Here is a 26,992-nt window from a genome sequence, read left to right on the forward strand (position 1 = left end):
GAGAACCCTGTAAAAACTGCATTTATAAGCCTCTCAAATTTAAACCAAATCTGAACTATAAAAATCATGATTAAACGACTTGAAAAATGAAGAAAAGAGGGGACATTTAAAGTATTATATTTGTTTTGAAAGAATGTCTTCAGTTTTGTGGATATATTATTCTGTATGTGTGAATGGTTAGTGGCTGCACTTTAAGTATTTAGATAAACTATATTTCATGCCTCTGGTACATTTAAATGTAAAGGTTTAAAAGGGAACTAAAATTGATGGACTTTAGCTAATGAAAATCGTTATTTAAACTCAACGTTTGGTTTACCTTAAAATTGTTAAGAAATAATAATGAAAGTTCTTTAAAGTATAAACATACAGGATGGCTTCTCCTATCTTACCACTGGGTTTACACCACGCTTTGTCAAAAAGCACATAAATGAACAATGTGAAAGCAGAGGAGATGACTTATGGTCAGGCAGGGGCGTGAATATGATGATGTTGCCTAAACAGATGAACCCAGTGTGGAGGGGGAAAAAAAAAAAAAAACTGAAAGAAGAAAATCTCTGAGTTTGGTTATGTGGAATCTGAAGTGCCCCCTCAGTTACAAAGGCTGTTTAAAAATACAGGGGTTTGGGTTTTGTGGTTTCGGTTTTAATTTGTTCTGCTTAAATGTGAATACTAACTAGCTAATCTATGCAACTATGCAAAGCGTAAAATTTTTTTTTTGAGTTCCCTACTCTTGATACACTGAGTCATATCAAATTTTTTCATCATTGCACTTTTGTCCGAGGACTGGTTCATACAGCTTTTTAATTTTCTAGTATTTGCTTTAAACACTGTTGCTAGCAGCAGTCAGAAAATAGTAATAGTGTTGGCACAGAAATAAGTTCGCTGTAGAACAAGTTTTCAACTGGAAAATATTTATTGTTGGGTCTGTCTGTTTTTTTTTTAAAAAAAACACAAACAGAAAAGATGCACTATTGTCTCTCCTCCACGGTTAGTTCTCAGTTGGTTTAAATTTATTAAATTGTACAACTGAGGATTTTTGTAGTAGGTCTGCCAATTGATGTGTGACGTTTAACTGTGACCTCAAGAGATCACTGCAATCTGGAATGAGAAATTTCAGTTACTTATGGCACAATACCTCCATATAATGTGTGGAAACTAAAATACCTATACTAACTTCAGATAGTAATAGTGCATCTTTAAATCCAGGCCAAAGGCCCGTTACTGTAACAGAACACATATGAGTAGTATGCAATATTATGGAATGTTAAATCTCCAAATACCATACAGAAACAAATAAAACCTATTTTACAGACATTTATTGTATTTATTTAGTGTTTCAATAAGTGTGGCTTCTTCAGCTAGAAAACACAAATGCCATTTTGAATGCAGCATCGAGGCAAATGAATTCAAACTGGCTGATTTGTGCGCTCTAAAACTAGGCACTGTCACCAGACAAAAAACTTTTTGGTTTAAAACATGTTTTGTTTAAATCAAGCCAAACATACGCTTGTACGATAATCACAGCCCTGTCTCTGCCTGCAGAACTGACCACTTTGGGAAGGACTTGAGAACTTGCGGAGTTCCCGGGCCATTTCCCCTTCCCTCCCGTCTCCAAACCTCCTCTTCTCAGTGTATAAGCTGGGTAACGTTCTGGCTGATTACAGTTTGTTCTTTATTTACAATCGCAAAAGTGAATTGCGTAAGTCTCCTTATTTTTGCAGTTTTCGTACCTTCATTTCATTACTGCTTGGTCTTTGCTGCATTTAACCTTTCAATGAAAAATACAGCTAGTTTTTCTGTAAGGAACTCCTCTCTGTGTAACAGCTCAAGATAAGCCTGAAAGAAAGTTTTTAGGACCGATAGTGGAAACTTGGTTCCCCCTGTACCTGACATTCTCAGGAAACTACCTCATCTCCTTTGAAATTAACTACTGCTTTTAATCATGCGCAAAACATCCTGATTTTAGTAATCTGCAAAAAGTACAGTGTGTATCTCTTTAGGAAAAGAGACCCTCCATTTTTTTTTTGTGATCCTGTAATGATCCTTGTTGGTTCCAGCGTGTGCAATGCTATGGTTTTCCATTTATTGGTGAAATTCACTAATCACTCAGCAATTCTGCTCCTACAAGGACATTTGGCATTTCATACTAAGTTACTTTGTCTTGGACTCCGCTGCTAGCGCGGCCTCTTCCCGCCACTTGGCCTTCTTTGCCAGGTTCCAGCTTGTTAAGGACTCGTGACGCGCAGCTGCCTGCGGAAGCAGAACACCTACGTCAGAGCGGTGCAGTAGGAGTAACGATGCGCCTCGGGGAAAGCCACCCCATCCCAGGAACAGCCAGCGACTGCTTCCGTGTCGGGGGGACGGGAACGTAGGTTAGCTAAAACTAGGGTGGGTGTAGGCTGCTGCTGTTTAGGTTTGTCTCCTTTTCACAGAACTCCCATCATTTTTAAGTATGCTATGTGATAGCTCGCTAGCGCTGGGCTCACCTTTTTAGCTGAGGCGATCACTGCGAAACAGGCGACAACTGAGAGTCCAATCATGATGTAACAAGCTTTAACTCGAGCTTTGTTTCTTGCCCTGTCTAGCATCTCAGGCCTGCAATTAAAGTTATTGAATCGAGTCATTACAAAACTGTGAAGTACCTGTTCTTCAAAGCATTGCAGATGTAACATCGCCATTGAAAAATAAAACTAGAATTAGCTTCTAAAACAAGCATCTTCAGCTTGCTACGCTTGCTTACGTGCCACCCCAGAGCTTGCCCTCTTCTGCCCCAAATCCATTTCCAGTGGAAAAGCAACATTTAATGGATAGAAGTTGATCTTTTTTCAGCTGAAAAAAAAATTGCTCATGCAATAAATATTTGCATTTAGATACTTGGAGTAAATACACCAGAAATCACCCCGTAAGCTCTATTTAAACAGATGGAGAACTAGAGGTGGTGTCAATCAGATGTGGTGAAAGCAAGTTCCTCTTATTCAAAATCAACTTCAGAAATCAGTGTGATTTCTAACCTGTTTAGATGGTGTCCTGTATGCTATAGGCTAGGGGCTTGACATACTTGGATAGGTGATTAAAACAGTTTGTGCTGCTACGAGTTAGGAGTCTTTAGTTCTTTAGAAAAGCAGCAGCTTTATTTGAACATATTTATTTGAATGTAGGAGCCATTAATACTGGAACTTTGAACGTTCAAACAGCCTCCTCACTGTTGCAGGAACACACGCCTAAACAAGAACAACCCACGTGATTATTTTTGCTGGTCACCAAAGGCAAAAAGTAATGAAAACTCCTGCCCTGCGTCTGGCAGTAGTTGCTGCAAGAGGCACTGTAGGGCCCAGCAGGCCGCGTTGGTACGGGTCCCGTTGCCACCCCCCACCGTTGCGAGCAGGCCGCGTGCTCCTGAGAACCAGCAGCACAGGAAATCGCTGGATCACTAAAATTGTCTCAAAACCATTAGCTAAGTCTTTTCCTGAGTCAGACTTTATACTTGGGAGCACAGATTTTAAGATGTTCTTTAAAAGCTGGCTGTGCACTATTTTCCTTTCATAAATTACATGGGAATGCTTCATATATATAAAGAGATACATTAGTAAGATATAGAATATAAATACACATAATATCTAGTTATGGTTTTATACATATATATATGTAAAAAGGATAGTTGCATGAAGAATTGATTTTACGTTGTGAGTAAAGACCTTGTAACGATCTCTTTCCCCCAAAACACCTTTAGCTTTACTCCCAAGAGGATGAGCGGTGGGATGGGGCAGAGCTGGAGTTTTTGTAGTGGAGGTTCTGCCCATGGAAGCGTGTGCCAAGGCTGAGGGCCGCAGGGCAGCTCTGGAAGGCTTTAATACAACAGACGAGGGCAAGTCTAACGAGCGGCTACGCCGTCCTGCCCTCTCCCCTGCCAACACCCACACGCGTGTGCGTGCTGGACGAGCCACGTTTCTTGCAGCTGACTGACAGTGCCTGCAGTTCTAAGTAACCGCTTTTGTTCTGTACAATGGTAAACACGCGTTGTCTTTAAAACAAACCGCACATCAAACTAGCACATAAAATCATTAATCCACTAATCCACTTACTTGTAGCAACAAAAGCAGAACCATAAATGTCATTAGTCTGGCTTACTAGCCTAATCATGTTTCACAATGCGCTGACTGAAACTCTTCTGGAGCACATTTCCACTTTCTCCCTGCTTTCTGCCTCCGCTTTAAGGAAAACAGACCTGGTTATGTTCTCCCCTAATTGCACATTAAGGCCTTTGCTACTTAATCCTTAATTAAGACTCTGGGTAAACCTCTGCTGAAATCAATAACAGCTGTTTAAAAAAAAACCCAAACCACAACAACCCAACAATTTCAAATAAGGACTGCAGGTTCGACCCTTAGTACAAACTATCTTCAGCAGCTAGACTGTGTTCACAGGTAACACTATCTTGCAATTCTTTTATGTTTTTTAATAGTTAAAGCAGTGACACAACTCAGCTTCAATGTCTCACAATTAACTTCTTTTAGTATATCGCTATTTAAAATCCTTATATCTTATCTGTAAGAAAAAAAGACTTTGCTCACCCAGAAAGCATGAAGTGGTGACGCGCACTTGGCCGGCCAACTAATGCACAGAAACGAGCCGTTTGTGTGCGTGTTGTGTGTATGGGCTGGCAAACACAGGTGTCCTTATAAACGCCTCCCGATGGCTTGAATAGCTTTTGGAGCTTCTGAGACCTGTCTGAAACCTTTCTTTAGGGCAAGATGGTGGAAGTAACACAGTACAAGAGGAGGGACAATGGAAATGCCACTGTCCAGCTCAGGAAACATCAGTGAAACTGTCAGGAACCAACAGGAACAGGTGGAGGATGTACCTGTTGCTTGACACAGCTCTGCATGCTGCCTACCCACCCAAGACAGGGACATACTGTGATGTTAAAAAGTAGTGTCCTGGAGAAAGGTGTCTAACAAGCTATCAAATGTCCTGAGAAAAAGGCAGGAATTGGCCTTGGGGGGATGCTAACTTTCAGCGACTCAGAAACCACAGAATCAGCGTGGTTTGGGTGGGAAGGGACCTTCAAAGACCATCTAGTCCAGTGGGTCCACAAGAATAGGAGGCTAAGGTTATGTCAAGTACTTGGTTTTCCTTGCTGGGGGATGTTTCTCTCACTATGTCCTTCTCTATTTTTCCTCAAATTCTATAGTAAATCATAATTTGTTGGATGTAATCATTCAGTGACAGTCAGCTCTCTTAGAACTGTTTATGGGAGCTATAAACAGAAAATATTGTTTGCGAATAACCTCCTTCTCTGCACATTAGGAATAAGCAAAATAAACAAGCCAGTAGACAAATGTAACCGAAGCTATCTTTCTTAATCCCAGGCTCTGGGGACCGCAGTAAGGAACATAGTTTCATCTTAACCTCTAACCAGGACAGGAAATTCTTTTGCCCTCTAATTTGTTTCCAAGTTTTCAGTGTTGAAAAACTGACTGGTTCGAACTCTGTGGAAAAGCTTTAGATAAGGATCACGCCACCGCTTTCCCTTCAGCTCCGCGTTCCCCTTGGACGAGAGCAGCACACTTACGGGATCCTCGGAGGAATCTCTTCTTCTGTCTTGAAACGTCCAGTCCAGAGGAGGATTTTTTTGTCAAACTTCGAAGGTTTGTAGCTTGCAACCACCTTGTGAGCCTGCTCGGCTTAAAGATGAGGAAAAATCACTCGTCAAACCATGCACTGAGAGCGGGTGATGGGTGGTAGAAAACCCCTGCCTCAGCTAACTCAGGGGTTACGCTCCCACGTCCCGCCGCGCAGAGGTATCTCCCCGCGGCTCTCAAATACCCCCGCACGCCACGAGAGCCCCGCGGGTCTGGTTCGGCCCCCGCAGCCTGCGGCCGTGGGTACCCCAGCCGGCCGGAGGGCGCCAGAGACCCTCCGAGCTGCCCGGCCACCCAGCCGCGGGGGGCGCCGCGGCCCCGGCCGCCGGGGAGCCCCGGCCCCAGCCCCAGCCCCGCTCCGCCGCGGCCCCGGCCGCCCCCCCACCCCGCCGCCGAACCTCCCCGCCGGCCCCGGGCGGGAGCGCCCCTTACCGCGGGTGGTGCCCGGGCCCCGGGCGGGCCCCCCGCCGGCGGCGGCTCCCCGCGGGGCGGGCAGGCGGAGCGGGGCCGGCAGGAGCCGCCCCGGGCGGAGGCGCGACGGCAGCATGGCCAGGGCGGCGGGGAGCGGCAGGACGCTCTGCCTCGGCGGCCCCGGCCCCGGCCCCGGCCCCGGCCCCGGCCCGGCCCGGCCCAGCCGCGCCCGGAGGCGAGGCGAAGCGAGGCGGGGCGGCCGCCGGCGAGGGGGGCCGGTCCTCCGGAGAAGCCGCCCTGCTCCCCTAACGCACCGGTAGGTGTAACTCACTGCATAGTCACCGAATTCTCACAGAACGGTTCGGGTTGGAAGGGACCTTTAGAGGTCATCTATCCCAGCCCCCTGCAGTGAGCAGGGACGTCGTCAGCTAGACCAGGTTACTCACAGCCCCCTCCAACCTGACCTTGGATGTTTCCAGGGATGGGGCATCTCCCACCTCTCAGGGCAATGTGTTCCACCAGTGTTTCACCACCCTTACTGTAAAAAATTTCTTCCTTATATTCAATCTAAATCTACCCTCCTTTTGTTTAAGGCCATTACCCCTTGTCCTGTCACAACTATCTCCCCAATTTAGAGAGAAGGATGCCAGGGGGGACAGTGTGTAGCACTGTTGTGCTACACCTCTACCCTCACAGCTTCAGCCTTAAAGGCAAAACTGGGTTAAAGAAACACCTGAGGTGGTTCAGCTTCGCGCTCAGTACAAGGTGGACTAGAGTCCCGTAAGGCAGACCTGTGCTCATCTGTGATTCTGTATTCTACCACTTCCAGGAGCTTCAAACATACTGATTCTCATCACACACTTTTTTCTTTATTTTAGTTGAAAACATTTTTTTTCCTTTCACATCCTGAGCAGAGTAAACCTTTATTAAGGGAAAAAAAAACATTCAGTACAAACATATCCTTGAAAAAGTAATTCAGAAAGCCAGCCCAGAACACATATTTAGTAAGCAACAGCCCATGCCAGCACGATACCAGTGCCAGTATAACACAGTGGCTCAACAGAAGGATGTCTGATGCACCAAACAGTGGAAGATTTTACATCTGTCAAACAGAGCCAGAATGCCTGCGGATGAACGGAGGAAGCCCCGCTCCCCAGGGATGGATCACTGCCCGGCGGCAGCAGCTAAAGCCCTGTGCTCGGCCTAACGGCATGAATGAGGAGCCTTGAACCGCTTGTAGCTAAAACCTCCTGTTATCTGTTTTCAGGAGCAGAGCCAGAAGCAATCAGCTCTTTCAGAAAGCAAATTGTTGAGTAGAGGAAATCAGAAATTTGTTACCATGAGTGAGTTCTAGCGTCCTCGATATTAAAAGTTTTTTCAAATGCTTTTTGGACTACATCTCATTCTGGAAAGATATCCAAAAAAGCACTCACTTTCCACTCAGTAAGTAGTCCCATATTGATCTTTTCTTATTCACACATGTACAGTTTCCATTCCAAAATCATTGAAGTAACAAAACATCTTTATTATTGGTAAAACATCAAAGCCATTCCAATCCATTTAACTCACACCATCTTAAAAAAAAAAATCAATCTTCCCACATTCTGTTGCAGAACAAAATTTCTGTTTGCAAACAAGCCATTCACTAAACAAAAGAACCCAGCTCCCTGAATCAAAGCTCCGCACTGGCTTTCTCAAGTCCTCCTAAAAATAACAAAAAGGAAGAGAATGCACCTCTCTGCACACACGCAGCCCCCGCCCCCCCCCGCCTCTGAGCAGCTCTGCCGTCTTCCAGGATGTTGTTGGGAAGATGAAGACACATTAATAGAAATGACTTAGAGGGTGATACTGGGGTTATAGTCTGCCCGTAGCCCCTTTGCCTTCTTCCTGCTCAAAGAGAGCGATGCAGTGTCAAGCAGTGCTCCTTGTCCCTGGAGACACAGCTGGGAAGGGTAGGAAGAGTCAGCACAGCTGCGCTGCCTAGCATCCTGCGTTGGGAGCAGCATCCCAAACACTGCTAGTAGTTGCTAGTCGTGCTGGTAACCCGCACATTTAGAGTCATTGCAGTTCCAACAGCCACCAGCAAAGCTGCTGGGCGGAAGCCCAGAGCTCACATCAATAGTTCCCAGTGCTCGCCAAAGAACTGCTCTACAGATTATGCGCAGCTGAAAGGCATCTGCACAGCTAGAGCTACTGAAATCATGAGGAAATTATGCCCTGGAGGAGAGGACTTGAAAAACTTGGTGGCCTTTACAGTCTTAATTCTCCCTAAAGATATTGTACGCTGTGACAGTGGCTTCAGAATACATCATTTAGCATTACTAGCTATGAATGACATAAAACCCCAAAAGGCTAAATAGTGGTTACATCCAGAGCAGCCTCCCACTGACCTCAACAAATGGCATTTTCACACTTGACTTCTGTATGGGCAGCACTGTACTGGGGACCGTGCATCCTCCCTACTGCTCTTGGAGATGGAAAGCTTGCAGGTGGGCACATACAGGTGTTAGCATTTTGAGAAGTGGCATCAGGATCTTTTTGCAGTGAGTGAGCAGAGCGTCCTCTAAGCCAGAAAGAAGAGCTGACCCCTTCAGCCCCGCACGGTCTGACCTACGGGCTGTGGCTGCAGGGCGGCCGTGCCAAGACTTCACTATGACTAGGGAAAGTGATTCCTGTTCTGTGCTCTGGGGGGGTGAAAACCTGTTTCAGGCTCATTTAATTGAGTCTTTGCCGTGCACAGACAGTTGCTGTTACAGACACTGTAACCAGTGCACAATTAACTGTGCCTGGTAACAAGAATGGTTAGACTGCTGGAATGCATACTGTTCTGGGCAGGGGGATGCATGTAAATGCTCCCCTTAGTGTTGTGAACCCCTATTTTCAGCTTTTTTTATCCTCTGTATAGGATAGCACAATTGCCTTATGTTCTACCTACATATGATCACTTGCTTCTTGCAGACAAGACATTTAAAGACATACATAACACAGCTTGGTACAGTGCCTCTTTTTTCTGCCAAGCCTAGCTAGCAAACCTGTTATGTCCTCTCAGCCCCACCACTGACTGTGCTTTACACAGAAGACCTGAGTAGCTGGAGAGGCAGACGTAGCGTGCAGGACTCCTTTGAAATTCTGCCATATGTGATGTCTTTCCTTAAAGATCCCTCCGTAGAGACCTTCATATTGCTGTCCCCACTCCCTGTTCCTCAAGACACTTTCCTCATTGTCGTCTAGGGAGGATTGCCCTACCATAGTTAGCTTTCAACCTAAAGGATGTTTGTAAGAAGCAGGCTGAGATCTACCACATGGAAACACCCCACAGGTGCACGTGTTGCTGCTGTTCAAGGCCAAACCGAAATTCATGGGGAAAGGTAAGGAAATTAAGTAAGCAAACTCAGTTTTAAATAACAATATGGCTTTAATCACTCCCTTTCCTTATATCTTCAAGACATGACATGCTCAACACTTTTGAAAACAATAAATACAGGTACAACGTTTGAGCTGAATTAACTTTTCTAACCAGCTTAGTGCTGACAGACATCGTGCAATGTAAGCTTTGCTTCTCTCTTTTAGGGAGATGCTCCTTGCTGCACTGGCAGCCAAACTGCAGGAATTTTAACCTTATTGTATATAACTTCATATTCAGAACAGTATTTGCAACACCTGATGTATGAAACGCATTCATTGTATAAATATATATGCATAAACCTTTATTCTTCGAATCAGCTACAGTACTTACATTATTACTCAAACATGTATGCAAATTGCACCCTTGCCATTCAAATACCTTTAAAAATGTGTTCACAGGTGAGTAGTACATGTATAGTCTACATGTCACAGAAATTTTGTTGCCTTTGGCCATTGTTGAAAACTGATTTAAAGGGGTTTTTTAACAAAATACGAGTAGAAAAAATCATATGGTTACGGGTTACAACATAAAAATAGAAATGATAGAAAAATAGATATATTGTACATAACAATAATACAATATGCCTGTGTAACAGCAAATCTACTGAACTTTGCTTTGGCCCACCACAACATCAAATTATTCCAGATCTAAACAGAAGCATGGGCAAAACCCAAGGAATTCAGTATTATTTTACAGTAACATGTCACAGAAATTAAAGTAGCGAAAGTTTCTATGGTCTGGGCTTTATGAACACGGAAAAGTATTTTTCACGGTCCTGGATTGGCAACGTAGCTCCGCTGTTTAGCATCTGACAAAGCTCTGTGGTACCATTGTCCTGACAGAAAAATTCCTCCTTCTCTGAACGTGCCATTTGCCTCTCGTACAGAAGGCAAGGCATAGCTATACTGATGGAGCTACAGAGCAGAGACTCATCCAGTGCAGCTCATATCAGTTAATTCTTGTGCTATTTCTACGTATCAGAACGGTGCACTGTCATTTTCTTGTTGAAAATCAGTTTTAAAAAATATATATCAAAAAAGCTAAAATTCCCAGGTTGCGCTCATGCTGATCCTGGTCATTATATCATTTATGCTAAAGAGAGGGATCAATTAGTGTTTATTGACATTACGTCCTCAACTAAGAGGACACCTGGGGACAAACGTAGTGGGTCCTCTCTCCTCATGCATCAGAGGAGGTGCATGAGGTGAATCAGCGTATGTCCTCTGAGTACGGGGGAAAGAAGGTAGATGGACGTACGTATAACTACAGAGCTCCAGAGCAGTTCTTTGATTTTCAGGTAGACCTGTCTCTAGTTCATTATCAACCTGGCAAATACAAGGAACTTTAAAAGTAACTGCAACACTTGTCTGCAATAAGGTGTGCAGTTTTGGGGAGGGAAAAAAGAAAAAGGATTCACTGATACCGGCTGAAAAGGGTTACTTTGTAATGCTCAGGAGAATGGAAAGCCTATCTCAAAAGTGGAGACTAAAGGACTGAGCTTGTTTAGCCTAGCAAACAAAGGCTGGGAGAGGGATCTCTTTGATCTGCAAAACAGAGCCAGGTGAGAAGAAGAGCTCCTTAAACAGTTGGGCACCAAAGACACAAAACAAGTGGGGTACACCCATATGTTCCCATCTACAAGTCTGTGAGAAATAATACTCTTCTGATGCTTCTGCCTCACTCAGGGAAGTGAGATTGAAGAATAGGTTCCTGAAAGTCTACGTGAGGGGGCCGGGGATGGAAGGGCACTGCTGAAGGGGACCGTACCTCATGGTGCCTGCAGGAGCAGGGCTGGACTCTGTTAGCAAGGAACGCCTTGCAAATCTGGTAATGGATAACGGCTTACGTACCAGAGAAGAATGCATTTTGCGTGGCCTGCTCTCTTTGGGAATGCCAAAAGGAAAGAGACCTGAAAGAAAAATGGCTCCCAAAGTTGGCTTTTCATCTTCTAGTACTTTAATGCTGCTCAGTCATATGCTGGAGAGTCTTTTCCTGGCCACAGTCCTTGCAGTATTTTTAGGAAGAACTTCCCCTTTTATTAGTCTCTGCTCAGGCACTTGGAAATGGCAATTTCCATTCGCAGAGTTTTTCTCAGATTTACATGAGTCTGAGATAGTAGCTCGGGAGCTGGAAGACTTTGAATCCAAAGAAAACTGACTAACAGCAACGCTGCCTGCACTCTTGGAGGAATATGTGTAAACCATTTTGAGAAAGGCAGATTTTGTGTTCGTTTCTTGCTTGTAAATGATGATATAGCACTTTGGCAAAAAAGTGCAGCAGAGGATTCCATAATTGGATATTAAGACAACGATGATTTCCACTGCTGGCAGGTATTTGCCAAATGTAGTTGCATAGACGGGGATAAATACAATCCACGCTATAAAGTAAATTAGCATGCCAAAGGTGATGAATTTAGCTTCATTGTAGTTCTCTGGCAACTTCCTACCTTTAAAGGCAAATATGAAGCAAACGAAGGCTAGGGCAGCGATGTAGCCCAGCATAATCCCAAAAGCCACAATAGAGCCCTCATTGCACTCCAGAATTATTGCTCTTGGGATTGAGAAATTTTGCTTTACAAAAGGTGTCCTAAATATTAGCCAGAAGGTGCAAATGATAACTTGAATTCCAGTGCAGGCGACCACAGTGGGAATAGGTTTATACATGCATTTCAGGAAATTCCGCAGCTTGGGATCAAAGCTGAAGGCCAGCAAAATTTTTAGTGACTTTATTAAAATACATGAAATGCAGAGCGCAAAACTTATGCCAAAGAGGGCTTGCCTAGTTTTACACTTGAATTCTGTGGGTTCATCTATGAAGAAGACGGTGCTTAAAAAAATTAAGAAGTGGCTGAAGAGAATAATATAGCAGACAGTCAGCCCTCCAGACGCCTTTACAACCGGCGTGTTCAAGTTTTTAGTAAATATTACACTGATTGACAAAACCAACACAACCCCAAAAGCAGAGAGGAGGAGGAGGAAAATAGCAAACCAGTCAGTCCAGGCGAGGAAATGGATTGTCTTTCTGTAGCATGTGGTACTGTTGACGGGAGCCCAGTAGGTTTTGTTGTTACATCGGTAGCAGTAATCCATATCTGAAAGCAGAAAAAGGAAGATAACTTAGAAACCCGAAGTAAATAAACTGCCAAGTGGATTATCGAGGCTTGAGATACAGGAGGAATGTGGGAAGGGATGCTAAGGGAATGGGCAGGGCTGATTGCTTCTGACTATTGCTGTTGCTGTCCAGGCAGAGGAGCTGCAGGACTGCGGTGGCAGCGTGGCAGCAGTGGCAGTGGTGGCAGAGGTGGCAGTGGTGGCAGCAGAGGTGGCAGTGGTGGCAGCAGAGGTGGTTGTGGTGGCGGCGGTGGCAGCAGCAGCAGGAGCAAAGCCCGAATGCCTGCTGGCTGGGAGCAGGGTCTGCCTGCAGCCAGGGGTAGGGAGGGGACAGGGAGAATGAGCCGGGTACTAAAACTGCCTTGGTCATTGCTGACTGGCAATATATAACCTGGCCAGAGCTCTGGACAGGTGAACTTTAACTGAAACCTGAACAATGACTTGAGAGTAAATCAGTTCCCTTGGAGAAACTGGACCTATATACATTTCACCAAGAAAAAAAGCCCAACTTCCTTTTTACAGACAGCTTTTGAAATAAAACAGCAAGAATAAACATTGTTTTAGATTATGCTTTGAAAGGTTACTTTTGCTTTTAAATTCCTAACCTCTGATACAGAGAAATTTCACAATTATTTCAATTAAAAAGATAAAATTTAATTTCCTTCTGCTCTCAGGATATTAAAAGTACATTGTACCACAATTTTCTTAATTCCATCTCTCTCCTCCGATTTTAATTTTTCCCCCTAAAAAATTTTGCTCAAACCTATAAATGAACCAGTGGTAAAATACACACCAGATTATATACTAGAAAATATTACTGTACAGTTATATCAAACTTTGCAGTACTCCCTGGTAAGACAAAAAATATGCTGGCAAGCAAAATACGTAACCCTTGAACTTCGTAGACTCATAGAACGGTTTGGGCTGGAAGGGGCCTTCAAAGGTCCTCTGGCCCAACTCCTCTGACGTGGGCAGGGTCACCTTCCACCAGATCAGGTTGCTCAAAGACCCATCCAACCTGGCCTTCAACATTGCCAGGGATGGGGCATCCACAACTTTTCTGGGCAACCTATTCCAGTGTCTCACCACCCTCATTATAAAGAATTTCTTCCGTATTTGGCTGGGTGTACTGCAGAAAGACAGGGGAGCAAGGCTGTATTTTGACGAGAGTCGGTCTCACTGATAAATGAGCCAGACTTTCCATCCTAACAAAAGATAATCCTAGTCAACTGGAAAATCTAATTGCTTTGCATTTGGTCTTCTAAAAAGCACTTAAACCAAGTTTTATAGGCCTAACACTCGTATTTGGGAAACCAAGCATAAACAAATACTTTAATCCCATCCCAAAGTTATACCCAAGGTTGCCAAGTCACATTACACCCAAACAAAACAATTGTATTGGTGTCTGAATAAACCTGTACATGGATCACAATTCCTTACCTGTTTGATTGCTGTAATGGTTTTCTGGGCAGTAAACACACTCATAGCAGCATGTGTGTGGGCTTTCTGTAACCTTTTTCATCTGGCCTGGCCTGCAGTGCTGGGAGCATGTTGACTGAACCTTCTGCAGTGTGCAGAAAACAACAACAAAAAAATCAGCTCAGGCCCAACTAATTACTAAGAACCATTAAAATAAACCTCCAGTAATTCTGCAATTTGCACCCTCTTTTTGTATCTAACGTATTTTAAGGGAATCTGAAAATGATGCTGAAAAAAAGGCATTATAGGCTTCATGTTTCTTGTATTTTCTCCACACAGTCAACAAGTGACAGCATAGGGCATTACCTACCTGCTAATGTTATATTTTCGCCCTGAATGCCACTCAGTGGAACTGTCTGTACCTTTAAAATCCAGATCAAATTGTCTCATCCAGCTTTGAACCTGGAATTTAGACTGCTGAGGATTTGCTCCAAAGAAAGCCTGATGGGGGAATCAAACAGACTGCTTCACAAGTGAGATCCTGAAACCTTGCTCAGCTGCTCTGAGCCTGGTGGAGACACCTCAACTTGTGGGGAGACACCTCGGTGGGTGCTCTGCACTGCAGCTCCAACACTCCTGACCCTTGGCAGCTCATCCGTGAGTCACGACACACCACTCTCGAGGTCTGAGTTCGGGTCCTCCTTCTGAAGACAATTTTTTGTAAAATGGAGCAGTCCCGAGGGACACTTCTATTTCTTCTCCCTCCAGGATGGTGCTCACAAGGAGGTGAGCCATTTCCTTGCCATCCTGGGCAGTGCCACAAAAAGGAACAAGAGTTGACATTTTCTTCTGCCCTCAGCCTTTTCTATCAGCTGAGGCTCGTATTCAGCCCACCCGGTAAGCAGCCTCTCCCTGTCCCCTTAGCAGTGAATACTTGGCAGCACAGAGCTGCACAATGAACCAAGACCTCCACCCATGCACAGATGACAGATTGTCCAGCTGGAACCGGCTGGGGTCATCCACTAGTCCTGCCTACACCAGTGCCAGGGCTCCAGGTGGTGCCACCAACCTCAGACTCCTGTAGTTTTGCTGACCCCAGCTTTAATAGGAGCAAAGAATCAACAAAACCTTTTTCTTATTATTTTTTTTTAAAGTCAACAGATATGAGTCTTTGTGTATAAAATAAATGGTGGTGTTACAAAGAGAGGGGGCTTTTATATACAGTCACTTTTTTATTTTAAACCCCCTTTTCAAGATTCTTGAATAGCATCCTTAGGACAGACATAACTTCTATTGCTTATCTTAGCAGACCTCTTAGAAGCATTCTGGAGAAATAACTCAATCTCAAATCACTGAGCCTGCTCACAGGCTAACATGGTTCTCAGGGTGCATCAGGGTAGTTGAATAAACCCAGAGAGGATTCTTCGCTCTAAAAGGAGAACATGAAACCACAAGAGACATTTCTAGCTGACACATACCTCAGTTGCAACTACTGGAGGGAGAAGAAAACACATGAAGCAAATTTCCCATGTTATGTCAACAAATTAAAAGTTACCTTTAAATCCAGAAATTCTTTTTTTTTCTCCTCATCCTCAAAGATGAAGTCACCTTTCTCTGGGTCATATTCTGCCATAGTGGTGATTTTCATGTGGCCATCAATTTCTTTCCAAAGAAGTACATCGTAACTGGTGCTCATATCTCCATTGGAGTCAAACTTGATCTCTTTACCATCATCAATGACTGTAACTTTTTTAAGTTCTTCAAGGAGCTGAACATAAGTATAAGGAACAATAACATACATCAGTATCATGTCAGTGTGACAAACTCAATAGTATAACATCTGTATGATAATATCAAGTTAGAAAGAAATGTTGCTTTTTAGGCATAAAAGAAACCTTAAAATGAAAATACATATTTCTAACCATTTAATTTGACATCCTATGAAGAATTACGTTACTCAGACAGTCCTGTTGACCTTAAAAATCTATTAATAAAAAAAATTCATAATTTCTTAACTCTATGCAATGTGTACAATTACTTATGTTAGTATTTTTTTTTTTTCTAGCTGTGGAAATTTCAGTATCATGATGGGAAAGGATTTTTGCTTGCAAGAACTAATGGCCTTTTGGAACTCCTCTTCTTGTAAAGAACAACGATGAATGATGCTCCCTGTTGTTACTTTACTGTCACCAGAGTCAATATGGGCAAGATTTGGTTCCAAAGTAACCTCCCCCAACGTGTCTGGAAATATCTAACATTGTTTCCAGCTGTTACTCTGACTGATATTGTGTGTTGCAAGATGTGACTTGGAACTGTTACAGGGACAATACACGCCCGTTTGCTCGGATGAAGTGATCAGTGGAATAATGGCAATAAACAGCTAGGCCATATTTGATAGATTGTAGGCAATATCAGAACAAGCATGCTTTGATAAGGCAACTGTCCAGCTTTGTATTGCAACCCATTCTGTTAAACGGGGAAATTTCACTCTCCCTCATCACAAAAAGGCAGATCAAAACATTCTGTGTGAATCTAGAAAAAGGACAGGTTAAGGCACGTATAATCCACTCCCAGTTCATGGGGAGATCACAGAAGGACTTTCCTTAGCTACTGTGGTTCTTAACAGACGCAAAAGCTCTACCCCTTTTCAGGCCTAATGATTTTTGGCAACAGTGATTAATTAACAAGAAAAAAACCCCAAGGTTTTGGTGAAAGACTAAATTTAACTGCCCTTTGAACAGCACACTTTTACATGGATCCATCTGTGATATTTGTAGCATTTGATGAACATACTGACAGGTATATTACCTCAATAGGCTTTGGCAAATATATGTATATAACATATCTGGTGTATATAATATGTCATTTTTCATGTATAACATAATTTTTTTGAGAGTTCATGCACTCTCACTGCGTCACTACCAATTTATGAAGAACCAAAGTGTGTATTTGAGTTGGATGTTGCATAGCTGTGTGGGATTGAATAGGAATTTTTTAATTGTATACGCTCAGGCTAGTTTTTTAATCTTTCTCTTCTCCACTTTTCCAATTTCTCTGACGATATGGGAACAACAGAGCTTTCTGAATACATCTTGAGCTTCAGACAGAAGGGGCTAATATTAGCAGCATTTTGATGTAACTGATGGTTATTTTTGCAAAGTCTGTAACACCAACGACTCGGTCATTTATCTGTATGCAGAGATGTGTGATATGGATTAGTTGCATTCTAAGCTTTATATATACATATTTCTAGAGGGTTTAAATTTAGTGTAGAGGAAACGTATTATGAAAACAGCACAGAGGGAATAACAACCTCTTTCAGTTTTCTTCATGAGTTCTTAGCCTCTTAAAAGGGCTTTTAATTTCGGTAATTTGGGATTTGATTCAGCGATGATGTAAATGCAGCTCCATAAAGTTATAACCCTTGTAAAGCAGTCCTGAATCTGTCCCATTTGCATTTACAAATTCATGTAAGAGTCTGATTGTTACTGGGTTGGTTGGTTTTTTTTTTCAAACCTCCTATCTTGGTTTGACCTGCCCTGACCTAGGATAAGAGGTCAGAGCAAGTCAGAGTGCTTCAGTGGTTGTTTGACTTTTAAATGAACTTTTGTTTAGTCCTCTGAGTAAAAGTGTGTAAAAGTGAATACTCCTGAACAGGTTCTCGGGTAAAAGGTCAGGACAGGTTTACTTGTCTGATTTTTTCTCTTCTTTTCCCACCCAGTAGAGGTTGATAACAAGTGCTTCACCCATCTTAAAGATTGTGTCTAATTTTCCTACCAGTCACTTCAGTATAAATCAAGTTCAGACAGATGCATCTTCACTTTCAAGTAAAGATTCATTATAGGAGAAAATACCTGAATTCAGACAAAACAGAGACAACGGTGAGAGAGAGAGAGAGGAAAATTGAAGCTCTTTGGAGAATGCTCCTATCCTGCAATATCCCCATCTCTCAAGAGTATTCATTGCTGTGAATTACAGTGGTTTGCAGCAACAGAACCAACAGCTAGTAGCTGAATAGCTGATAAATCAACTGTAGATTGACTATACATTATTTCTATCCCACATGAGTAGCTAGCAAGACATTACAGCAAGGAGCCTACAGACTGGAACCTTCATACAAGCTGGTGTCTACTCTGTGTGCTCTTTGAAGGTGATGGGGGAAGTGTTAGGGTAGCTAATGAAGCCCAGCAGCTGAAGACCCCTTGTGCACCTGTGGATTCATGTGTTTACAGCCATTGCTATTGCACCCATGAAGGAGGAGATGGTAGGTATGTAGCTACTCATGATCAGTTAGATACCTGTATGTGAAATGCAATAATCATAGAATCATAGAGTCATAGAACAGTTTAGGTTGGAAGGGACCTTTAGAGGCCATCTAGTTCAAACCCCCTGCAGTGAGCAGGGACATCTTCAACTAGATCAGGTTGCTCAGAGCCCTGTCCAACCTTACCTTGAATGTTTCCAGGGATGGGGCCTCCACTACTTCTCTGGGCAACCCGTTCCAGTGCTTCACCACCCTCACTGTAAAAAATTTCTTCCTTATATTCAATCTAAATCTATCTTCTTTCAGTTTAAAACCATTACCCCTTGTCCTGTTGCAACAGGGTGTACTAAAAAATTTGTCCTTATCTTTCTTGTAAGCCACGTTTAAGTGCTGAAAGGCTGCAATAAGGTCTCCCCGGAGCCTTCTTTTCTCCAGGCTGAACAACCCCAATTCTCTGAGCCTTTTTTCATAGGAGAGGTGTTCCATCCCTCTGATAATTTTTGTGAACACAGAACACAGCCATGGCTTAGTATGAGGAGCTTCTGTGCTTACATGGGCCAAAAAAAGGGAGACAAAACTGGATTCTAGTTCCCAGCACTGCAGCAGTTAGGTACTGCTGCTCTAGCACATAGTCTGTAATTTCAGTTGGTGAAGAAAGGCAAGAACAGGAATAAAAGTCATTTAGTAAAAGGACCAAGCTAGTAAATCCAGGAATGTGGGAGCAAAAATGAGATGAAAGTTTTTCTGAGAGAATGACACCTGAAAGAATTAACATCATACCTGCCAGGGAGCAAAGGCAGAAGGATCCTTGCAGTTTCTGTCTTTGCATTGCCCTTTAATGGCGTGAGCAATGGCATAGACTGCAAGTATAGTACTATGGATAAATCCTGGTTCAATGTTAGCGTTCAAAAAATCATCTCTCCAGATCTGATGGTTATTTTCAACATTTTGTAGCAGATCATCCTGGGAATGGTTTGAAATGCACGTTTGAAAATCATGGTATTCCAGGTGTGCACAGACTGACAAAAGCATAATATATTCATGTAAAAATTTGTTGTTGTCAGTGGGCTTTTCATGAAGGTTTCTCAGAAAGTCTTGGAATGTGGAGACGTCTCCACTTTTAAATCCAAATCCCACAATGGTCCCCAGCTGTCTGATATTGGGAATGGTACTGATTTTGACTGCAGCTGACCAATTATCACTTGCAATCCAGGTTTTATTTACATTCCTCTCAATTGCTTTCTTAAATAGTTTTAGCACATGGAACTGTCTCATAAAGACAACAATAACATTTACTTTGGTTTCCTTGACAATCTTCTCAACTGCGTGATCAACTTTGGTGTGAAAGGTGTTGTCAGAGAGGTAGGCAGGCAGCATTTCTTTAAAAGCTATGCAAACATTGTTTGCCATGGCCTGGACCCCAAAGCTCTCCAGAGCAAAGCGCCCATTGTCATCATCAGTGGCTATTACTCCAATCCAATTCCACCCAGACTCACAGATCAAGTGGGCCATTGCTCTTGTCTGATGAAAATCACTGGGGATAGTCCTGAAGAAAGAAGGAAACCGGATTTTGTCACTGAGGATTTCAGCTGATGATGCAGGACTGACCTAGGAAGAGCAAACGACTCAGTTATGGAAGAGGTCTCCTGCAGAGGATGCCAAGACATCCAAAACTGCCGTGGTTGCTCTTTCACCCAGCCTGACCCAGGGCTCCCTCCTTCTGTGACTGAACATCAACCAGGTGCAGGCAAATGAGTCAGGTTCCCTCACTCTGCTAGTTGGATGCAGATTCATGACCAGTACTGCTTTCACTATTTTCCTCCTCATGCACATAATTACTTACTTCAATAAAGGCAGAGAATAAAACCTTTCAAAATGGATACGACAATTATGTTGTTATAAGGATTGTGTTTTACTCTGTGTAGACACCATAAACATGCTATTCAAAACAATATTTAAAACACTGGAAGCATTAAGTATTGTCCGAGTTATTATTCAAATTGCTAGCACCCTTACATTTTGCAGTATTTTTCTATCACTGAGTATGTTAGTATGGTTCACTTACATACGTATTTTCTCTCCAAGATTTAATTGCTGTATTTTAAAAGGATCTTTAAGCCTGTTAGAAGAACCCCTCAGAAAAACAAGCAGTAACCAATACTACAGAATGCTATGATTCTTTCATATATAAGATTTATTGCCTTCCTCTTGTGAATATAGCTAGAAAAAGGTAAATGGAATGTCATTATTTAAATCTCTTTAGTTTTAAACCTTTTCTGTTTGTTTGTAGGAGGTTTTTTTCCCCTACACTTATATTTCATACATTGCTTGACAGTTCCTAAAAAGTAAATCTAAGCTTTCCAAAATGAGAGTCACCTGTCTGGAGGGGATACCAAATCTTATTATTGCCAGAAGGTTACGCATGCTATTGATGAGAAAAATCTGCTGGGTCAGCTTTTCCATCTCTATGTCCCAGCACAGATTTGTTTCATCACTTGCCTTTTGATTATGTTGAAGTGTGGCATTTTAATTTTCCTACTTACTATTTCTCCTGTGGTGGAGCTGGAGCTCATAATTACTTCCTGCCTTTGCAGAGGAAAAGATTCAGCTGGAAGTTATGTTTAGTTCAGATTTTGTGTCATTTGCACATGTTTGGTTACTATGTTGCTACTTTGCAGTAAGATAATTTATGTCAAATTGCCCAACGCAATCTGCAACACAGGATGGTGTGGAAGTGGAGCTCCTTTTTCCTTGTTGGTCCTGGCCTCGACCCCAACTCTTTTATGATGGTGGAAGTAGAGATGTAAGCACCAGCCTAAGTGCAAGTGTGGGACTGAACTAGTCCTAGAGAGGTCAGAAGTAGAGAAGGATGTTTTGGAAAGGACCAGTGTGGATCTTTATAGATCCAAAGTTGTATTCCTTCTTTTGTGTAGCTGCTTGAAGAGTAACATGAGTAAAACTGTGTTTTCCAGCAATATTCCTCACTTCCCTGTCCATAGTTAAAACAGACACCAAAACCCAACCTATCTCACAGGAAAGAATTTCCAAATTTCTGGTCAAGTTTGATTTTTTGCTCGCCCACCCCCTACCCCACCCCCCTCAGCTTGAGATTGGGTATTGTCATGTTCACCAACAGCCAGACTAGACATGGCAGGTGTATTTTTGCTGTCTGAACAAAGTCCTTGAATGTCATCTGAGGTACACTAGAGTAAGTGGCACAGCCATGCAGCACTGACTAGTGGTGCTGCCAGGCTGACAAGAGCCCAGCATCATCCTGAAATAGCACTGCAAGGCATGTGCCTCGGGCTTATAAAATAGCCCTTAGTGCCTTTGTTTAAGCAAGTGAATCAAGCTCTCCATTTGGAGTTCAATCCCACCCCTCCTGACAGCCTTGGGTTGAGTCAAATCCTGCCCTGTATCAAACATGTGGCTTTTGCAACCCCTATGATTAGAGCTGCACCTTTATTCTAAGCATGGTAAATTTGACCCTCTGTCCAAAATGAAATAGCTCCCTCAAACCTACCTGTGGGATTAGTTGCAAAGCCAACAGCCTTGAAACTGCCATTGACACCTCCGAGTAGCTGGCTCCAGTGACTGCCTTAATTCTTGGGATGTAGTCTGAGTAGTTACACTTGAACTCCACAACGTCATTAGAAGAATTGAATTTAGCCAGGAACCTCAGAGCAGATGCCATGGCTTTTGTAACTTCTGCACATGTGTCATAGATTTCGTACCCCAGAGTAACTCCAGACAACAGCGTTGAATTGTTGATCATTTCAATAGCATGTATCATTGCAAGTGTCTGAAGAAAAATTTGAATTTCAAAGCTGTCAGGAAACACAGAAGTTTTATTTTAGAAAAACACAGCTGGGAACAAGGCTGAAGCAAAGTCCATTTTGAGCATATCCCTTAGAATTTGACAACTACTGAAAAGAAGTGATGGATAGTACGTATTGTGTGATTTGCTTGGGTTTTAGTGTACAAAAGATTAGAAACAATATATTTTTGTCTCACCTAAATGGGAGATTAAGCAAAATAATCACAAAACTTGTTATACCTGAATAAAAGTGGTTTTTTATGAAAAAAAAAACCACAACAGGTTCTAAAACAATTCATTTTCATGCTGCATGAAAATTTTCAAGAGAGATCTTCAGGAAGAATGTGTCAAAGTCAGTGAGGCTATTCCAATCTACTTCATCTGCCCAGTAAGCTTTTTTAAAAATGTATTTACTTTCATGAAACAAAGAAAAGAAAGGACTAAATATTTCAGAGTAGAAGAAAATATTTCAGAGGTTGAGGTATTCTAATGGTTGCACCAATGTTCCTAAAATACTCTCTAAACCTGTTGAAGTTAGTACAGCTCTTCCCCTTATCTCCAGCAGATATTGTAACAGATGCTTAATCAGAACTGTGCTAGCACAAAATGTCTGCAGTATGACCACCCCTCCTCTCAGGCAAGCTTCTCTAAAGTTTACAAATCTTGCAAACTAAATTAAATTTCAAATGGACCTGGAACAATTTACGACTTGGTAGAAAAATGATGGAAAACTATCAACTTCATCATAATTTTAAAATAAATCCTGTCAAATGCCTACCTGTCCAGCTGTTTATTAGATTAAGATGTGGGATTAAGTTGCATGTAAAATTCAAATAAAAATTGAGGATTTGCACCTGTATTAAAATGAAAGAAAATGCATATTTGGAATTCCTGAGATTTGTAAAGCTTTATTATATACTTAAAATGAAGTTTTTCACCAGGTTTCCCTTGCATTCTTTCCAGAAAAAATGGATGTTTCGAGCACAGTAGGATTTGGTGCCAACAAAACAAATATTCTGATGCACAGTCTGAACCTGAATGCATACATGACATTGTGTTTATATATAGTGTGTCCTATAACATAATGCCACAATGATAATACAAAGTGTAATAATGACAGAAATTATAACAATAATTAAGATCTAGTCAGCAAGGTACTATCATAGATTACAGTGAGCTGCCCTGTGAGGTGGGGGACCTACTTTAATATGTGCTTAGGTAAAATGGAGCAGTCTGCCTGCGTTCAGTCATGTACGTGCAACTTCATAACAAATAATGAACAGCCGCACAGCAGAGTACCTCAGATGTAGAGCAACAAATTAGCATTTACATGGAAATTAACTCCTTGTTCAGCACAAACCTCCAGGGCTATTTGATTATGTATGAAGATTGAAAGAGGATCAAGTGCTCATTCCCTTCCCCAGAGAGCCGCAGTATTTTTTACTGTAACTTTGCCATACTTTGTCATCCTGTATTAATTTATGTGCAATTTAGGTGATGTCCAAGGTGTTTTTAAAGACTAAGAAATGTAAGAGAACCAGATTTTGTTGATTTTAATATAAGAAGTACATGCCCAATGTCAGCGATCTCCTCTTTGCTATACATGTAATTTCCAATATTACTCACCCAGCGCAATTCTGAATTACTGGCTTGATGAAATGCTCTTCTGGATGCAGCATTTCGCTATGAACTGCAAACAAGCCTCCAATAACAATGTCCCCCGGAGAACTGGCGCCCACGAAGTCGTCAGTATTCTGGCAAGAGAAAGCGATATCAGTGCCGATCACAAAGCAGGGGATCAAAAAGCTAACGAATGCCATGTTTCTGTTTCACTTGTTCACTACCAGCTTTAAGTCAATTAGGCAAGCTGCAGGGCCAACAGGGGCTCCTATGTCATCTACAAACAGCAGCAAAGGGCTGCACTCAGAAGTTAGTCACACCTCATAAGGTGCTTGTGTTTGCTTCACTGGCTGAGGCTATTTTACTGAAGGTACTAAAGCAACGCTGTCACATAAAATGTGAGGGTGTGGGGTTTGCAGGGGCGTGAGAGGGAAGAGGGAGGGAGGAAGATAAATGATATTAAAATGAAATGCTGGACATAAAATCTGTTCTACTGTGTTCAAAGTTCATTATACCTTATCTGAAACACATGGCAAATATTTTGGTATAAATTTGGGCTTGTCTTGAATACCTTCCAAGTGGGTGCAGGGTGAGAAGAAGCAATCAAGTAATATGGTAGTGATATTGCTAGGACCATATTTTAAGGATCTGGCCCACAGAGTACTGAAAAAGACCCCCTTGCCACAGTGTGCTTTAGGTCAGACTCCGCTCCAAAAATCCCACCCCAAAACTATCAAAAGACTGCTTTTCTCTCAACTTTTTTCTTAAAATTTTAAAAATCTTTATATAAAAATGGCTTTCATAGGCTAATATTCATGGTTCTGAAGCACACAGAGCTCCTACTGACTTCAGTAGGCTTTGGATCAGGTTCCGTATTTACCCACCAGGCCACGTCTGCTGCTGGTTAGTCTGACAAACACAGAAGAGTGGGAAAACATAATAGTAGTCATAGTTTTTTGGCAGGAGGGAAGGTCACTCTCTTTCCCCTCTGGTGGAGGACACCAGCACACAAGCAGCAGCTCCTGTCCTGTGGGAGGACCAGGAAGTAACTGTTCTTTGTGCCACCTTTCCCCTCAGTTTCGCAGGAATCCGATGCTGTGCTAGAAGGGAACTGGGGTAGGGGGGAAGAAAAGCAGAGGCCGGACTCTCAGCTTTCATAAACTCCAACCATAAACACCAAAGTAAACCTCTTTAGGACAGAAACATGGCTGATGCTACTAAACAATACCAATGCACATAAGAGACAGATTTGACAATAATCCCTTTCTCTTCTTGATATTGGTTTATTTCTCTATTTTCTTACAATGGCTTCTTCAGATTTTGCTTCTTTTGGTAGTATGCCAAAACACTCTCAGAAGAATCAAGTAAGTCATAGTGTTTATTGTCTATGATTGTGCTATAAAAAGCTGGGTTTTACACAGAAAATTTGAATCAAGGAGTGTGTTCTGGGAAGCAAAAAAAAGAAATGGGATGTCTGTTACAAATTCTGATAAGCATAATGCATACCATATAAATTATTAGAATTATTATACTTCTGGGGTTTTTTCCTCACTAGTCTCTTCATAGTTAGGGTACCCATTTACAACAGAGATATTTCTTGCAAATGCAAATGTTAATCCCCAGTTAAGCTACCATTCAGCCTCTTCTTTGTTATAATATAACAGCTTGTGTTTCTTTTATCTGCCTTCTTTCTTTCCATGTAGTTTTCTCACTGCTGGGTCAGGGCACATAGTAAACAGTTGCCTGCATTTTCTTTAATGTATCTGATCACATGCCTTTATTGGCAAATAATGACACCAGTTTATTCTGCTTCTGCACTGACTTGCAAAAATTCCAGTTATTCCAAAGGTTTTCCTCTTGACTTATAGCAACGTAAGGGTAGTTAGACTCTGGCTCTGAGTTATGTGACATTCATTTGCAAATATTCTTGTACCCATTTCTTTCCATCCAGCTAATGCACTTTAAAGGCTGGCTCCATGGACTCTGGTGTTTCCTTTTCCCTGACTTTGCATATAACTCTGCATATAAACCTCCTGCCAAATGATACTTTATGTTGTTAAAGAATAAGATTGGAGCTAGTTATTTCCTTGAGCAAGCCATAAGGATATTCAGCCGTATGCTTCTAGTATAAAATGTAACTTCTAAGGACCAAACACTAAGTATTGCATTAGGGATTGAATGGGAATACAATACGGATAATTTGAAACTGTAAATTTGTTATAATTTATGATTAGAAGCAGAGAAGAAACTCTACTCTGGCCAGTCTCTAAAAAGCTATTAATTTCTATAGAAGAAGATTTTTTACCTACAAACAAAAATCCTTACTTGGTCACTTTGGAAAGTGGAAGTTGACAAAATAAACATCACATATAATCGGTGCATAATTTCATGTTATTTGTAAAAACACCACGAAATGAGGTGTGCTTCAAATTCAACTACATTGAGTTTACATCACAGTGTAGAGTATTTTCACAGGGAAGGGGTTTTATTGTTATTGTTCATTTTCAAGACTGATATCTCATAATTACTGCTAGTGATGAGAAGCACTTAGAAGTGTTACTGAGATAGCTCAACCTAATCTAGTACTGCAGAATTAACGGGAAGTGTTTGCAAATGCCCTTTTCATTGACACTTAAGTACCAATTAAGTGTCAATGTATATGTATTTGTATATGTGTATAGTACAAAATGTTCTTTGTTTAAAATTTAGTGATGTACTATTGTAACATCACTAGACTTTCACAGCTGTCTGCATAGGAGTACTTCCTGGCAGGCAGAATCAGGCATAAGATTCTGGAGAAGTTGTGAAGTAGCATCATCTCTAGAAAGCAGCCTTTAATGGACTGTGCAAAGGCAGAAAACAGGACCAACCAAACACTGAACTACTCTGAGAGCCACAGATTAATTCTAAGAGGCTTTGGAGGATCTGGTGGGAGACAGACATACTCTGGTAATATCTCTGGATGCCCCAAAGTCACCTGCTGCCATGCCAAAATGGCTGCTATTTCTGCCTGGGCTTCAGCTTCCCTTTGAGAGGACCAGAATAGGTGGGTTTTGGAAGATGGCCCCCACAAGCAATAAATAACAACAAAAAGGCAGAAGAAAACTAAGCCAAGTCCAAGTATAAATTAGTGCTGCAATAAAGGAACATGTCTTTTTAATGTTTTGCTGTAAAGAAGCTGTGTGTTTTCCATTCAGCCTTCATGTTTTGCCTTGTATGAGATGTCTATTTTAAAAAGTGTTACTTTTCACATAACAGCCTGGCAGTACTGTAAAATGCTGTGGTTGCAGAAGCCTTAATCCA

At 42.1% G+C, this 26,992-nt stretch overlaps 2 protein-coding genes across 4 annotated transcripts; both read right to left on the reverse strand.

Moving 5' to 3' along the window:
- Positions 1-891: 891 nt before the first annotated feature.
- FAM162B (family with sequence similarity 162 member B) lies at positions 892-6,355 on the reverse strand. The gene is made up of 4 exons (XM_075087504.1): positions 6,075-6,355; positions 5,573-5,684; positions 2,487-2,595; positions 892-2,250 (listed from the first exon to the last, which is right to left on the reverse strand). Exons 1-4 carry the CDS (start codon positions 6,187-6,189, stop codon positions 2,152-2,154), a joined length of 435 nt encoding a protein of 144 aa, XP_074943605.1. The 5' UTR covers positions 6,190-6,355; the 3' UTR covers positions 892-2,151.
- Positions 6,356-10,513: 4,158 nt separating this feature from the next.
- GPRC6A (G protein-coupled receptor class C group 6 member A) lies at positions 10,514-23,889 on the reverse strand. Of its 3 annotated transcripts, none has more exons than XM_075089856.1 (6): positions 23,696-23,889; positions 21,776-22,079; positions 19,549-19,860; positions 15,544-15,756; positions 14,010-14,133; positions 10,514-12,550 (listed from the first exon to the last, which is right to left on the reverse strand). In XM_075089856.1, the coding sequence occupies exons 1-6, from the start codon at positions 23,887-23,889 to the stop codon at positions 11,430-11,432; spliced, it is 2,268 nt and encodes a 755-aa protein (XP_074945957.1). In that variant the 3' UTR covers positions 10,514-11,429. The 3 variants fall into 3 exon arrangements, with proteins under 3 accessions (XP_074945957.1, XP_074945955.1, XP_074945956.1); XM_075089854.1 differs by having other exon boundaries at positions 19,033-19,860; XM_075089855.1 differs by lacking the exon at positions 15,544-15,756 and having other exon boundaries at positions 19,033-19,860.
- Between the last annotated feature and the right edge of the window lie 3,103 nt (positions 23,890-26,992).

The sequence above is a fragment of the Phalacrocorax aristotelis genome, chromosome 3, assembly GCF_949628215.1.
Source record: "Phalacrocorax aristotelis chromosome 3, bGulAri2.1, whole genome shotgun sequence".
NCBI lineage: Eukaryota > Metazoa > Chordata > Aves > Suliformes > Phalacrocoracidae > Phalacrocorax > Phalacrocorax aristotelis.